The sequence below is a fragment of the Lagenorhynchus albirostris genome, chromosome 13 (assembly GCF_949774975.1).
Source record: "Lagenorhynchus albirostris chromosome 13, mLagAlb1.1, whole genome shotgun sequence".
Lineage (NCBI taxonomy): Eukaryota > Metazoa > Chordata > Mammalia > Artiodactyla > Delphinidae > Lagenorhynchus > Lagenorhynchus albirostris.
This window is the reverse complement of record NC_083107.1, coordinates 65371548-65386756: the sequence shown is the minus strand read 5'-3', so window position 1 is coordinate 65386756 and position 15209 is coordinate 65371548. Positions and strand designations below refer to the sequence as shown.

Below are 15209 nucleotides of genomic sequence, written 5' to 3'. Positions count from 1 at the left end.
ATTTATGCTTCTGACTAACCTGTCTCCTGAGGTCTGACCTACCTGGATCTCCAGTAGGTAGAGACACTTTATCTAGAAGTGTCTCTATCACCCCAAATATAATATTTCTAATACCAAACTACTTACTTTCTTCTCAGCTTCTCCATTTCTGTTCATCACTGCCACCATTTTTATATATTCATCAAGCCAGAAGTATTCTGGGAGATGGCCCACAAGGATTTAATGTAGAAAATAGAAGAATAGTTCATCTCTTCCTTTTGATGAATGCCCCAAATTTATCTTGTACTAGGCCCACTGAATAGAGTAAAGTACTTCTTAGCCCAAGCATACCCGTAAGAGGCTCTTCCCATTAACAATGACCCAGTGAAATTATAGTTCTCTCTCAGTCATGTACCTTCAACTTCCACTATGGCCACCATGCAGAGATTTATGTTACTCATCTTTAGGCATGGAGGATGGGGGGCTACTTTGATCAAGAGTTTCCAAATCATTTGAAGTTTTTATTGAAATGAACATAATTCCCAGACAGTCCTGAAATTACTCTGTTCTCAAGCTTCATAAGATAAAAGGTAACTCTAAATAAAATAAAATTCAAAAAAAAAAGAGAGAAAAGATAGCTCAAGTCATCACCCCAGGGCTATTGGCTGCTTATGGGCTATAAATAGACCTGCCTTAGTGACTTTTTAAAATAGTTTAGCAAGTGGCATTCCACTTTGTGTTTCTTGGATAAGTAGCTCGTGCAACTCTTTTCTCAGCTACATGACTGAGGATCAGATACAACTGGGCTTATAATTCAGATCCAGTGAGAAAAGCAAGCACCCAATTTTCTGTCCAGTCTTGATACCATCATCACTAATCGTCCCAGGTGACTGGGATATATAAGTCATAAGTTGAAAGCCACGTAAGTTTAAAGTCACCGTTTTAAGATATTATTTAAAATCTCGTATTGATACTTGAATGAAAATGATTATTAACAAGGCTAAGACATTTTTATTAAGCCAGTTATGATAGTTAATTATCACTCACTCAGCAGATATTTATTGAATGTCTATAATGAGACAGCATCGAACTAAGTGCTATATGACATACAAAGACATTGTTAATACTCAGACATTACTCTTGAGGAACCTGTACAATCTAGTAAAATTTCTGACTGAGTTGGTGAGTTAAAAAAAAAAAATTGTAAGAACTACAAGATTAAAAGCTTTCTGCTTCCATATAATTCAGTGATGAATTCCTAAGGTCAGTTTTTGGAAGTCTCAAGTATTAATGCTTATGTAGGTATTCATAGGGGTCTAGAGCTGATTCTATGACTACTTTTAAGCCATTCTAGACACTAGTAAGATCAAGAATGATTTTTCAGGGACCACCCCCCCACGCACACACACACACCAGAGTAGGAACAGCTTAGTTTGACATTGAAACCGACTTTGACCTTGGAGCTTGGGGCAGGATACAACATACACACACAGAGTGAAGTGATCTCTAATAAGCTGCATCTACAGCAGTACATGAGAGAAATATACTAAGTCAGCCTTAGAATGACTGAGCTTTTTTTCTAGACTGAAAGATACCAGAATATAAGTTTAGCCTTCATTTTAAATGTGCAAGCTAGCGAGTCTTATTGAATGTATTTTGCTATCAGGTTGCCTTTCCGAACTTCCTCGGTGTGGGCAATATTTTTGTATATATACTATGGTTAAGAAAGGTGGAGGCCAAATCTACAGAGAGATTTGAAGACAGTCAAGTCAGAGAGACCCAAGTCATACTGTGACTCCAGCTGAGCCAGGTATAGAGTATTTCTGTTTCTTTAGAGAGAAAAGGAAATATTGCCCCAAGAGTCGCTGATAGATTTTCATGAGAATGATGGATAGTAGCAGCACCATAGAGATAAAACTACAGACAGAGATGAATGAACCACAAGAGAATATTCATTTATATGGTCATCCTACTCACTTATAAACCTTCAGTTTTCTCTGCCAGGCTGGATGTAAGAGATACTTTACTAAAACGAGGTTTATTCATATTAAGTAGCAAATTTACTCATAGCAATGTACATTCACTGGAATAAAAGATAACCTAGGGACTTCCCTGGTGGCGCAGTGGTTAAATCTGCCTGCCAATACAGGAGACACGGGTTCGAGCCCTGGTCCTGGAAGATCCCACATGCCGTGGAGCAGCTAAGCCCATGCGCCACAACTACCGAGCCTGCGCTCTAGAGCCGTGAGCCACAACTACTGAGCTTGTGTGCTACAACTACTGAAGCCCACGTGCCTAGAGCCTGTGCTCCGCAACAAGAGAAGCCACTGCAATGAGAAGCCTGCTCACCGCAACAAAGAGTAGTGCCCGCTCACCACAACTAGAGAAAGCCCACGCGTAGCAACAAAGACCCAATGCAGCCAAAAATAAAATAAATAAATCAATAAAAACATTAAAAAGATGACCTAGTTTACCCTAGGAATGTGATAGACCATACCATTTCTCACTTTATTACAGGTCAATGAAGGAACCATTTTAAAGTTCACATAGGAGCCCCTAATTCTTTCGACTAGAATTAGGTATTCATAATCATACCTAGAAGAGTAATGGAAAACTTTTCCATTTCAGAAACACAGGCAAGAAAATATACCATAGCCCAGTCCTTTTCCATTGGCCACATTCTCAATTAGAACAGTGTGTTTCTTCCGCTCTGGGTAAATGTTGATTAATTGATGTTTTGTTTGTAATGTGTTTCAGAAATGGAAAGAATTTCAGTTATATTTGCAGTGTAATAAAATTAAGATATTTAAGTTGTCTAAAAGGCTTTTGCTGCCAAACAACTTTTTGAGAGACTTTTAAAAAGGTAATGTAAAGACCAGTTATATTTTTCTAGATCTTAACTTTTAAAAATATGCTTATTGAGAATACCAAAGTACAATTTGGGGGCCTGCGCTCCAGTCCTTTTATGAAATGGAAAGAGCTAACTAAAGCTAGGAGGCAGGAAACCTAGCTTCTAAATTTAGTCCTTTTATTCAGCCAAACTCTAAGCTTCGTCCTTGTATTCAGCCAAACTCTAAGCCTCTTTGAAAAATTATTTAATCTCTCTGATCTTCAGTTTACCAAACTGAAAATGAGAAATCCTGAACTGCCTCCCTATATTAAATTCTTGACCCTAACCCCAGGGCTTTAGAATCAGATTGACCTAGGTTAAAACCATCACCTTGTCCCTTACTGGCTTTGTAACTGTGTACAAATTACTTAACCTGGGTCTCAATACCCACTTCATGGGGTTATTGTGAGTATCAAATAAGGTATGAGGAAGTACATAGCCTACTGTTAGCATTTAGTTTCTTTCTTTTATTTTTCTTAGGTTTCATAATACAGAGGAATCATTTTTCTAACAGGTACCTGTATGAATAGTAGATCCAAAGCAATGTGGAGAATACAAAGAGAGAAAGACATGCAGCCTGCCCTTGAGTATATAATCTAATCCGAGAAATATGATTTTGACAAAAACAGTTTAAACTAGAAAAATGGTAAGTGCTATAAGAGAAGTTCACAGAAAGAGCTGTGGAATTTAGAGAAGGGAGACAATATATACGTTATCATCAGATCCCAGAGTTCAGATGACTGGGAGAAAATAAAACATAACCTTTGAATGTTATGAGATGTTATCATCTAGTGATAACAACCCACGGTGATGTGTACATTGGAAGTGAATGTTGCCCATCCACGTTGCATCAGTTTGTATTAAAAAGATAATGGATGTTGATAAGCTTCACTGAGAAGGGAGCATCATCACTTCTGAAGTATTCATGCCAAAATGCATAACGTGGATTAAATCATGAGGAAACATGAGACAAACCAAATTGAGAGACCTTCCAGAAAATAATTGTCAACATTGGTTCCTGGATTGGATCCTGAACCAGAAAAAGGACAACAGTGGAAAAATTGGAAAAGTTTGGGTAAAATTTGATCAACAGATTAGCTAATAGTAAAGTATCAATGTTAATCTGGTTTTATTTAATTGTACTATAGTTGTATAAGATACTAACACTTGGGGAGGGTGGGTGAAGTTTACTGGAAGTCACTTTAGTACTTTGCAACATTTTTTATAAACCTAAAATTATTCAAAGTAAAATTTTAAAAAAAGAGAATAGATCCTCATATAAATCCTTTGCAGATGAAGATAGCTCAAGTAAAGATCTGTTTTAGATTCAGATGTGAGAATTAAAGGGGAGCTGAGCTGAGCAGTCACAGCAAAGCTGTTCCTAAATTTTAAAATATTTTGACAGGTTTCAGTTGACTCACAACCCAAAACGAAAACGTTGCACATAAAAACCAGAGATCTAAATAATCGCATCTCAGAATTTGTAGTACTCCAGTTTAGAATAAGGTTTACTGGCCAAGATAAACCATCCCCTCCCCTCCGCCATCCCATGATGTGTATTAAAATTACAGTGTTCCATGGCAGTGGGGATTGAGCTTTAAATCCTGCTTCAAAAATGCTGTTAGCTCTTCCCTTCTAAATTTGCGATTATTTGAGTAGATAGGATAACTAATTTAGATTCTTTAATTGGGGGGGCCTGATTTGTGTTTTCTACTGTCCATTAATTACTTAAAAGCACTTATTACTTAATGCAGACCTGGGGTTCAGAGAATTGAGTTAATCATACTCCTTAGTTTATAGGACATTGTTGTTGGTCTTGAGCAAAGCTTCTGTCTTTATTGTTTTTTATTTATTCCACTTTTTTCCTGTACCCTACTCCTATTCCTTCCTCCGTCCATAGGTATTCTGATACATGGAATGTGTATCCTTTTGCTTCTATTGTTCCTATAAAATTTTTGGTGTGTTTTGTATTCCTGCATTTTTAAGTTTACACAAATTAGACTGTTTAATATCTCATTGTTTCTTGCTTTTTCACTTAGCATTTTGCTTTTAAAATACATTCATGTTTGTTAACCAAAATTTTAGAAAAGGGGACTTGATTGAAATAAGAAGGTGTTTATGTGAGGTTTATTAGGACTGCAGCCCAGGAGCTACAGATTCAAGAAGCACTTGAATTGTGTTCTGCCAGACTACAAAATGGGGGAGGTTTATAAAGGCAAAAACCACAAGGTTACAGTTACATGAATTGTTTATCGAGAATTATAATTGGAGCTGGCAAGAAGTAAGGATGCTTGTTAAGTAAGGATTGGTTGGGATCCAAAATGGTTGCATAGTTACAGGGAGAGACCTTGAGACCATAGTGGTGCAGCTGGCAGGTGTTGTTCTGAATGTGATTGGTGGTATCCTTGGGTCTTGTACAGTTCAAAGAAAGTTCAGGTTCTCAGTGGTGCAGAGGCATGTCTGAGACCAGATCCTAGTGGCTGCCTGATTCCATTCTTGTATGCCTGAATTGTGATTCCTCCATTATAATTTCAGTTTGTCATCATGCTGTTAAACGTGTATCTAATCCTTGGCTTCTGACTACTGTCTTCTTCATGGTGTGTCCCTTCCACATCTCAGTTATTGAGGCTCCCAAAGACAGACATCCAAGGTAGCCTCTAACTCTCACCATCACAGAAGCACTGCTGTTATGCTCTCTTTTGTAGCCATGTGATACATGTCCGAGAGTATGAATTGCTGAGGCAGAGGATTAGGTAGCCTTAATTTGACTAGATCCACATTGCTCTCCAAAATGGTTACTCCCCTCTAAACTCACTCTGGCAGTGCTTGAGGGTACCTGTACCCTCTCACTCCTACCAGCATTTGGTATTATCCAACTTTCTACTTTCTGCCAGTCAGATATGTGTACAGTAGTACCTTATTGGTGTTTTGTTTGCATTTGTCTGATTACAGAGGATTTTCATGTGCCAATTAGGCTTCTGCATTTCCTTTTCTATGTTTATATCTTCTGTTTTCCTATTGAGATTCCTATAGTGACTTATTGATTTGTACTAGTTCTTTTTGTGTTATAGATATTAATCCCTTGTTCAGTTTTAAATATTGCAAATATGTCCTTATTCAATTACATATTCATTGAACAGAAACACTTAATGTAATCAAACTCATGAAAAATTTTTTGCCATATAATTTATGCTCTTGAAGTTTATTTTTAATAAAACCTTTCTTGCCACTTGATCAGAAAAATAGTCTCCATTTTCTTATGTTAAATATATAACTACCTCTTACATTTAAATTTTTGTCATCTCAAGCCCTCCTTTATTTATTTATTTGTTTATTTTTGGCTGTGTTGGGTCTTCGTTGCTGCACGCGGGCTTTTCTGTAGTTGCGATGAGCGGGGGCTACCCTTTGTTGTGGTGCACGGGCTTCTCATTGCGGTGGCTCCTCTTGTTGCGGAGCATGGGCTCTAGGCACACGGGCTTCAGTAGTTGTGGCACATGGGCTCTAGAGTGCAGGCTCAGTAGTTGTGGCGCACAGGCTTAGTTGCTCTGCGGCATGCGGGATCTTCCTGGACCAGGGCTCGAACCCGTGTCCCCTGCATTGGCAGGCGGATTCTTAACCACTGCGGCACCAGGAAAGCTCTCAAGTCCTCCTTTAAATGTGTTGTTGTTGAGGACAGTTTTATTTTTCTCCAGCACTATGTATTAAGCAACCTGTCATTCCCTCATTGAGTTGTGATGTCATCTTTGTTGTACATTAAGTTCCCATATATCCATGAGAATGGCTTTGAACTGTATTCTCTATTGCATTAGTCTTTTTTTTTTGAGGCATCTGATGTTTGTTGTTCTGTAACTACTTGATTCTTTTAGAATGTAAAATGCCGTTTCTTGTAAATTTCAAGGAATTGGTTCATGCATATGTTAAACCAGAATATTCTTCTTGCTTTCAGAACTGTTTAGGCATTTCAGCCCACAGTGATCTTGTCCTTCTCTGAACTCATAGTACTCATTTTCCATGACACTCACTTTACTTCTCTTTAAAATTTTGTATTAACTTTTATCAATTTCCCTTGTTATTACTTAACTTTTCACATGATTATATCTTATATTTCCACGTCTTTGAGTCTTCCATAGTAGCTGTAGCTAGCACAGGATCTGCAATCGTCATCATAGCCATGATTTACTGAGCACTTACTAGACTTTTCATCAGTACCTTTGATTTGATGGATGTATGTCTTAACTGAATTGTAAGCACATAAGGACAATGACTGACTTAAAGGATGTAGGACAGACATCCAGTTTCTAGATGTACTAATTGAACACAGTCATATCTTCTGCAGCAGGACTTTTTTCCCCCCCAGTCATTAAACTTTGTGTTACATCTGAATCTCTCCATGTTGAAAAAAAATTTTAATTTACCTATTTTTTCTTACCCTTTGTATTTTCAGTAATTGCATTTTACTGTTTTCCTTAATGAACCAAGAGAAAAGCAGTTGTGGTAAATAAATCATGTGCAGGGGAAAGCCATATATTATAATTAGGATTCCATTATCATTTAATTAGGCATTCCATTACTGAATTGGTGTCTCTGGCTTCCCCTGGTCTCTAATTCTGAAACAAATTCTTCTTTGTGGACAAATATTAGCCTGTAATAATTAGAGGGTCCATCTATGCTAAGGCTTTTTATTAAATCTCTTTCTGATTAAGATAGCTCCCCAAGTACAGACTGATTTAATTTAATATGATTTATCCACTTGTATATCAAGGTCTGGTGGAAAGTGTTTTTAACACCAGAGCATTAGGAATATTAAGATCATCTTTATATTCACAGATCTTTCAGGTATTTAAGACCTTGCTGTTTGAACAGTTCTATAAACCAAGGTCTGATGTCACTGCTAAATTCAAGAATGTCACAAGTGCTGTAACAGCCTGTCGTTGAAAACAGGAGACTTAGTCTGTTTCAAATTAAAATACTGACCTTATATATTCTTATGTTCCTTTGGTTTGGGAATCAGTTTTCATCCCAACTAGTTGGTTCACCATATTAAATATGTCTTTTCTGTTTTACCAGAAGTTCAGTTTTAACAGAAACAAGCATTGTAGATAAATACTCTGAAATGAGGGCCTCCATGGACATGAGTGTAACTTGTCCTTTTTTTTTTTTTAAACTCCTTGGACTTGACCCTTATTGCGTCCTCACCCTTTACTTTCTTTCTGCTTTTCCTCTATTTTTCATTGATGGATATTTAATAGATATTGAAATTAATTTTGCTTGGGCTCTTTTTTCTTCTTTCTTAATCAACTTTCCCCCAACATTCCTCCCTTACTTTATTCAAGTCTGGCCTCACCACTTGCTCTTATAACCTTGTCTAACCCTTTTGTCCAGCTTTTTTTTGTTGTTCTTTTAGCCCTTCCTCTTCCCCACTGTGTGTGCAAGAGAAAGTTTACATTGCCGTCTCCATGTGAATGTGACTAAAGCTATGTGAATTAACTATATGAAGCCAAAGCATATATTCTAATTTGCTGCAGCCAGAAAACCCCCTGAAAACACTGTCCCTTTTTTGTGATATCAAGAAAGTCCATTATGAAGCAAACTAAATGATATGTTCTGATCATAATTTAGCTCCAGTTTCTGGAAATCCCAGGGAGGGGAGGGGTGAATGAGTGTGTGTGTTTGTGTGCACACATGTTCTCAGTTGAGTAGGAGAGGGCGGGCGGACCATGAGGGCAGAAGGAAAGGCAGTCCAGCGTCCTGTGACTTCCGAGTTCCCATTTCCTGCCAAGCCCTTTGATTACCAGCTCCCTGAGAGTTGCTGACTCTTCCTTTTCCCTCTCCATCACCCTCCTCTGCCCCTTGTGAACTATTCTGTTTGGAAACAGTGGTTTGGTTGGAACCTGAGTCAGTAGGGCAAAAGCTGATAGAAGGTGCTTTGGAGTCAGGACTGGAAGTGGAGGGATCTCAGACCAAGTCATGCTAAGATTCTTAACAGGTCTGGGCGTGGTGTGAAGGACTCTAAGCAACTTGTCTGGTCAGCGGGGGGAGGTGGTTGATGAACTCGTTAGCAGGCCACATGAAATAATAGGATGAAATACTGTGGTCATTTGCAGAAGAGACCCCCCTGGGAAGAGGTCAAAGTAGAAATAGTGTGTCATGTAAGTAAGGCAGCAATTACTGTATTCAGAGGAATGTCTGCACTGATGGAAATGCCAGCTCTGCGAGATTTTTTTCAAGCAAGTGAGAACCCTATGTGTCTCATGGACAGAAAGAAAAATAGCACAGTAGAGAAATTACAAGGCTTTCTTTGAGGAGATTGGTGGTTCGCTTTAAAGACATATTTTTGGGGGGCTTCCCTGGTGGTGCAGTGGTTGAGAGTCCGCCTGCCGATGCAGGGGACATGGGTTCGTGCCCTGGTCCGGGAGGATCCCACATGCCGCGGAGCGGCTGGGCCCGTGAGCCATGGCCGCTGAGCCTGCGCATCCGGAGCTTGTGCTCCGCAACGGGAGAGGCCACAACAGTGAGAGGCCCAAGTACAGAAAAAAAAAAAAAAAAAAAGACATATTTTTGGAGTTGATGAGGAAACGAATGCTTCTACTGTAATTCTTCAATTAAGGAAGAGGCAACATTCCAGCAGGCTTAATGAAGTATCTTTTGTTGATAGAGAGAAATGATACAGAAAGCACTCAGTATTGCATTACATAATTTCAGGAAAGAATTTCAGTTTAAATATAGCATTATATACTTAGCATTGTCAAATATGCCATAAACTAGAAAATATTCATCTGGGGGTTTGAAGGTAGTGGGAGAGGGGGAATATCAAACTCACTCAGCTCTATGCACATTGAATAGACCCCTAGCTTCCTACCCTTGTGGCAGCCTGTAGATGTCCTAATGTTGGTCAGTTAGCTCCCTTACCCTACTCTTACTGCCCCACACGTGTGACCTTGATTCCCAGTACGTCACCTGAAACCTTTTATCATCTCAGGTTGCCCAAAACCCGTGAAGAATACTGGTGCTTTAACAATAATATAGCAGTGTTTGCACAAATAGAGTTAGAGAATGGCAGAAGCGCAGAGTATCTGAGGCTTAAGTTAACAAAGAATGTCTGATGCTCACAGAAGAACAAAAGCATAAACCCCTGTCTTCCTTCTCTTCTCAGGTCTGGAGGATCATTAATCACAATTACTGTCGAGTGACAGCCTCCCAGTACCTCTTTCTCCTGCAGGCTGTTAGCAAAGGCTCTATTCTCAGGTACTCTTCCTGGCAGAAATATACCACAGAGGGAGGCTCAGCTCAGTTTCCCTTTTTCTGCTCATTCAATGTATTCAGTAAACAGCTATTTCCCGAGCACACTGAAGAAGCACTGGGGATATGCCAGTGAGTAAAAGCGACAAAATTACTACCCTGTGGTGCTTTCATTTTAGCAGGAGGAAAACGGGCGGTAAACAAGTAAGTAAAACATATAGTATGTCCGATGATGAGGCCTATAGCGGAAAAATAAATCAGGGAAGAGGAAAGCCTGCTATCTTAAATAGGGTCCTTGGGGCCTCCCTGAAAAGGCGAATTTGGGGGAAGAACATCTCAGGTGGAGAAACAGCTTGGGTCCTGGGAGTGTGCGTGGTGTGTTCAAAGGAGAACACAGAACTCAGTGAGGCGGGAGCAGCTAGTCTGGTGGGCAGTAGAAGAAAACGAGGGCTGAAGGGTAGCAGGTTGCCAGGTGAGTGTAAGATTTTGGCGTTTTCCCTGCATGAGATGGGGTGAGGAGACCGAGGTGGGTTATAATGTAGTGAGTAACATTCTGAAAGGATTACTCTGGCTGCTGTGCTGAAACGAATCTGTAGGAGGGAGGGTGGTCAGAGAAACCAGTTAGAAAGATATTTGCAATAATCCGGGTGGGAGGTGGCAGCTTGAGGTAAAATTGGGGAGGTGGCGAGAGCTGGCTAGACTCTGCATCTATTTAAAGTAGAGCCAATAGAACCTTGTGATGGAACGCATGTGGAGTATATGAGAGAGAGAGGAAGCAAGGATGACTTCAGGCTTCTTGGTCTGAACTGGAGGAAGGACACTTTGCCTTTAATTGAGACAGAGATGGTGGGAAGCACAGGTTTGCAGGGAGAGACCAAGAAGAAGTTCCATTGGGGCCATGTTAAACTTGAGATACTAATTAGACATCCAAGGGGAGATGCCAAGTTAGTAGTCAGATATATGAGTCTGCAAGGGAAAGAGGCAGGCTGGAGGTACAGATTTGGGAGGCATCAGCACATATTTGGTACTTAAAGCTTTAAGACTGGAAGAGATCACCTCGGGAATGAGTGCAGATAAACTAATAAAATCCAAGACTTGAGAGTGATCAGTGAGTCAGGAAAAGCACCAAGAGAGTAATATGGGAAGGAAATAAGGTAAAATAGTTTTTCAAGGAGGAAGAGAGTCATTGGATTTGGTTTTTTTTGAAGGTCACTGATGACTTTGATGAGAACAGTTTTGGTGGAGTGGTGAGGGCAAAGCTTAACGGGCATAGGTCCAAGAGAAGAGATGAGAGAGGATTGAAGATGGTGAGTATAGACAAAGCAAGATGTTTAGCTATGTAGGTGAGCAGAGAAGTGAGCAGTAGTTAGGAGGACACGTGGCAAGAGGGAATGACGGGAGGAATTATACCCATGTTGATAGGCAAGACAGGAGTGATTGGTTATTGCTGGAGAAATATCATCATCAGATATCACTGGAGTAGACAGGATGATAGAGCACATAGGTGGAGGGAATTGGCACTAAATAGGAATATGGACAGGTCATCCATATAAAGAAGAGTAGGCAGAGTATATGGACTTACATGCAAGTAGGTGGGTAGATGGGGTGGTAAGAGCTTGTAGAAGTTTCTTATGATTTATTTTCTCAGAGAAGTAGGATGAGAATGAGGGATGATGAGGAACTGTAGTGGAGGTTTAAAAGAAAAACAAAGGCATGAAATACTCAAATCTGGGCAATTGGGACACAGAATGGACTAAAGAAATAGGTATGATTGCCAAGAAGTAGAGGGCCAAGTTTTGGCTAATAATCACAAATTTACCAAGGACTCCCACTAGCCTCCATTCCCAGCCAAAAAATCAAATACTCCCCCCAAAGCACGTACCCATCCAGTAGGCTCAAGTGAGTCTCTGGGTGAGGAGGAGGCAGCAAAAGGAAAAACCTCCAGTAGCCAGAGGGGTTATGTAGGTGTGTGAAGTGAAAGGGAGTGCAAAACCTTAGGAACCGAGCATTCAAATCCAGTTTCTTTTATTGGCTCTGTGGAGCTATGGTGGGAAAATTTTTACCAGGGAAAGGTAAATTATACGTCAGGAGGACTAAATCAGATTTCTTTCTGGTTATGTCTTAAGACTGGTTGCATGGTTGACTTCTTGAAATCTACTCATATCCAAGTATGGATCATCTTGTTTAAAGTACTGAAATGAGACCCTTCCCTGTTCGGTAAAGGGGGAGAGAGCGCTAGATTACAGAGCAGGAGCCTCTGGACGCGCAGAGGGAGAGTAGTGACCACCTCTCCGTCAGCCTTCTGCGCAGTTCTGCCCAGGCCCGGCCTGGTCTACAGCCACTGTGTGTGAGTAACTCAAAGCGGTGCGAGGTAATCTCAACGCAAGTGTCCCACCTTCTGTGCCGCTGAGAAGGTGCTGCTGTTGAGTTGCTGTGGCACGTGAGGGGATTGGTGCTCTGTTTTGGGTGGTGGCAGAGGGAGTACTTGGCCGGGGGTGGGGGGGGGGATGGTTACAATGGGTATGTTAAACCAGTTCCCAGATGTTTTATAAGTTTCTGTGTCATGGTGTTGGTTAAAAGCAGAAATAAATCCTCCAAAATCTGAACGATTAAACAGATTAGATGCTATACTGTTTTAATATTGAAGGGTACAAGGGTGTGTATGTGTGTGCTTTGATTGATGAACCTGAAGCCCTGCCCCCACTGTGGTGATCTAATATATTAGAGAGCTCTGCTTCTAAAATATTGGTCTCAAGACACATTGTCTCCCACTTGTCTTGTCATCTTTATTCTTTTCTGTGTCAATCCTAATTGATTTGTAACTGCTTCAGAATTACGTTGATTCAACCCTTTCCTTTCTAGATAGTAGCAAGAAAACATTTCAGATATTTGTGACCCTGAAAGAAATTAGGGTGGTAGAAATTTTTAAATGTCAGGTTACACTAAGCGTAATTTCTTAATTAGGGAATTATATTAGCCAAGAAAGGGAAAAAGGTGCAAAACAATAATGCAAAGCTTATTGATATGTCAGTGTTTATTTGAATGAATAGGAAAATGTTGTTTCCAATAAAATGCTAATACCAAAAAAATCATTAAAAATTAGTGCATGTGAATAAATTTTGGACTTGTTTCAAACTTTAAATGCTGTGTTTTCTAACATTTTCGTTTGATGAGATCCAACCAGCAGAAATAAAGCTCTATTTGGACTATAGCAGATATTAGAGTTCATATTTGAAAAGCTTTAAAAAACAACTTGTAGAGGTACAGTCTACTTGCCTTAAAGTGCAAGTACATTTTAACTGTACAATTAGATACGTTTTGATAAATGCATAGTCACATAACTACCACCATAATCAAACTACAGAACATCCCATCACCCCTAAAAGTTCTCATATGACCCCATTTGCAGTCAGACCTCTCCTCTGAACCCCCCAGTCCCTAGAAACTGCTCATCTGCTGTCCCTATAGTTTTGCCTTTTCTAGATTTTTATATAAATGGAATTAAATGGTATGGAGTTAACTGTATCTGGCTTCTTTCACTTAGCATAATGCTTTTAAGTTTCGTCCGTATTGTTTTATGTATCAGTTTATTCCTTTTTATGGCTGAGTCGTATTCCACTGTATGGAATATGCCACAATTTGTTTACCCATTCATGGATTGATAGATATTTGGGTTGCTTACAGTTTTAGAATATTATGTATAAAATTGCTACAAACATTTGCATAAAAGAATTTGCTTATGTTTTCTTGGGTAAATACCTAGGAGTGTGATTAGTGGGCCATTGCGAAACTCTTTTCCAAAGTGGCTGTACTAGCTTACATTCCCATCAGCAGTGTGGCAGACAGAGTTCCAGTTGTTTGGCATCCTCATCAAAACTTGATATTGTCAGTTTTTTAAATTCTAGCCATTCCGTTAAGTATGTAGTGGTATCTTACTGTGGTTTCAGTTTGTATTTCCCTAATAACTAAAGATGTTAAGCATCTTTTCCTGGATTTACCTGCTTTTCATATAACTTCTTTGGAATTGGTTTGCACTTATTTTCTCCCAATCTGTGGCTTGCCTTTTCATTTCCTTCATATTGTCTTATGCAGAGTCAAGGTGTTTAATTTTGATGAAGTACAATTTCTCCATTGTTTCCTTTCTTGTTTTTGTTCTCTGTCACCTATCTAAGAAATGTTGCCTAGCCCAGGTCACAAAGATTTTCCTTTATGTTTCCTACAGAAATTATATAGTTTTAGTATTTACATTTAGGCCCACAATCCATTTTGAGTTAATTTTTGTATATGGTATGAAGTAAGCATCAAATTTGTTTCTTTGCCTTTACATGTAGATATCCAGTTGTTCCATTACCATTTATTGCAAAGACCATCTTTTCTCCATTGAATCAGTCAACTTTGTTGAAAATGAATTGGCAGTATAAGTATGAATCGTTCCTGGACTCTGTTCTGTTCCACTGAGCGATACGTCTAGCCCTCCTCCAGCACCACACTGTTTTGATTACTTGAACCTTTAGAAAGAGTCCTTAAGTTAGCTAGGGTAAGGCCCCCAACTTTGTTCTTCTTTTTCAAAGTTGTTTTGTTATTCTAGTTACTTTGCATATCTATATAAAATTTAGAATCAGTTAACTTATACACAGCATACTAGGAGCTTTGATTAAGATTGCTTTGAATCTGTAGGTCAGTTTGGAGGACAAATATCCTCTTAACAATAGTGAATCTTCCAATCTGTGAACATCGTACAACCATAAGTTGTTTTATTGTGCCTTGCTTTATTGCACTTCACAGGTACTGCGTTTTTTTTTTTACAGATTGAAGTTTTGTGGCAACGCTGTGTTGTCAGATAATGGTTGGCATTTTTTAGCAATAAAGTATTTTTTAATTAGGCATGTACATTTTTTTTAGACATAATGCTATTGCACACGGAATAGACTACAGTATAGTGTAAACATAACTTTCATACGCACTTAGAAACCCCAAAATTTGTGACTCACTTTATTGTGATACTCCCTTCATTGTAGTAGTCTGGAACCGAACCTGCAATATCTCCAAGGTATGCTTGTAATCTCTCCAATTATTTAGGTCTTTCAAATTTCTCTCAGTA

The 15209-nt window shown here is 39.3% G+C and overlaps 1 protein-coding gene across 6 annotated transcripts in view; it reads left to right on the top strand.

Annotated features, from left to right (window-relative positions):
• LCLAT1 (lysocardiolipin acyltransferase 1) overlaps positions 1-15209 on the top strand; it is a 192104-nt gene that overhangs the window by 145616 nt on the left and 31279 nt on the right. Inside the window, exon 7 of one of the 6 annotated variants that reach the window (XM_060169066.1) lies at positions 10023-11162. The exons of the other annotated variants lie outside the window; for them this stretch is intronic. Within the exon in view, the coding sequence (XP_060025049.1) occupies positions 10023-10244 (222 nt within the window). The 3' untranslated portion in view covers positions 10245-11162. Of the gene's footprint in view, positions 1-10022; positions 11163-15209 lie in introns of those variants that run through there. 6 annotated transcript variants of the gene reach the window in all.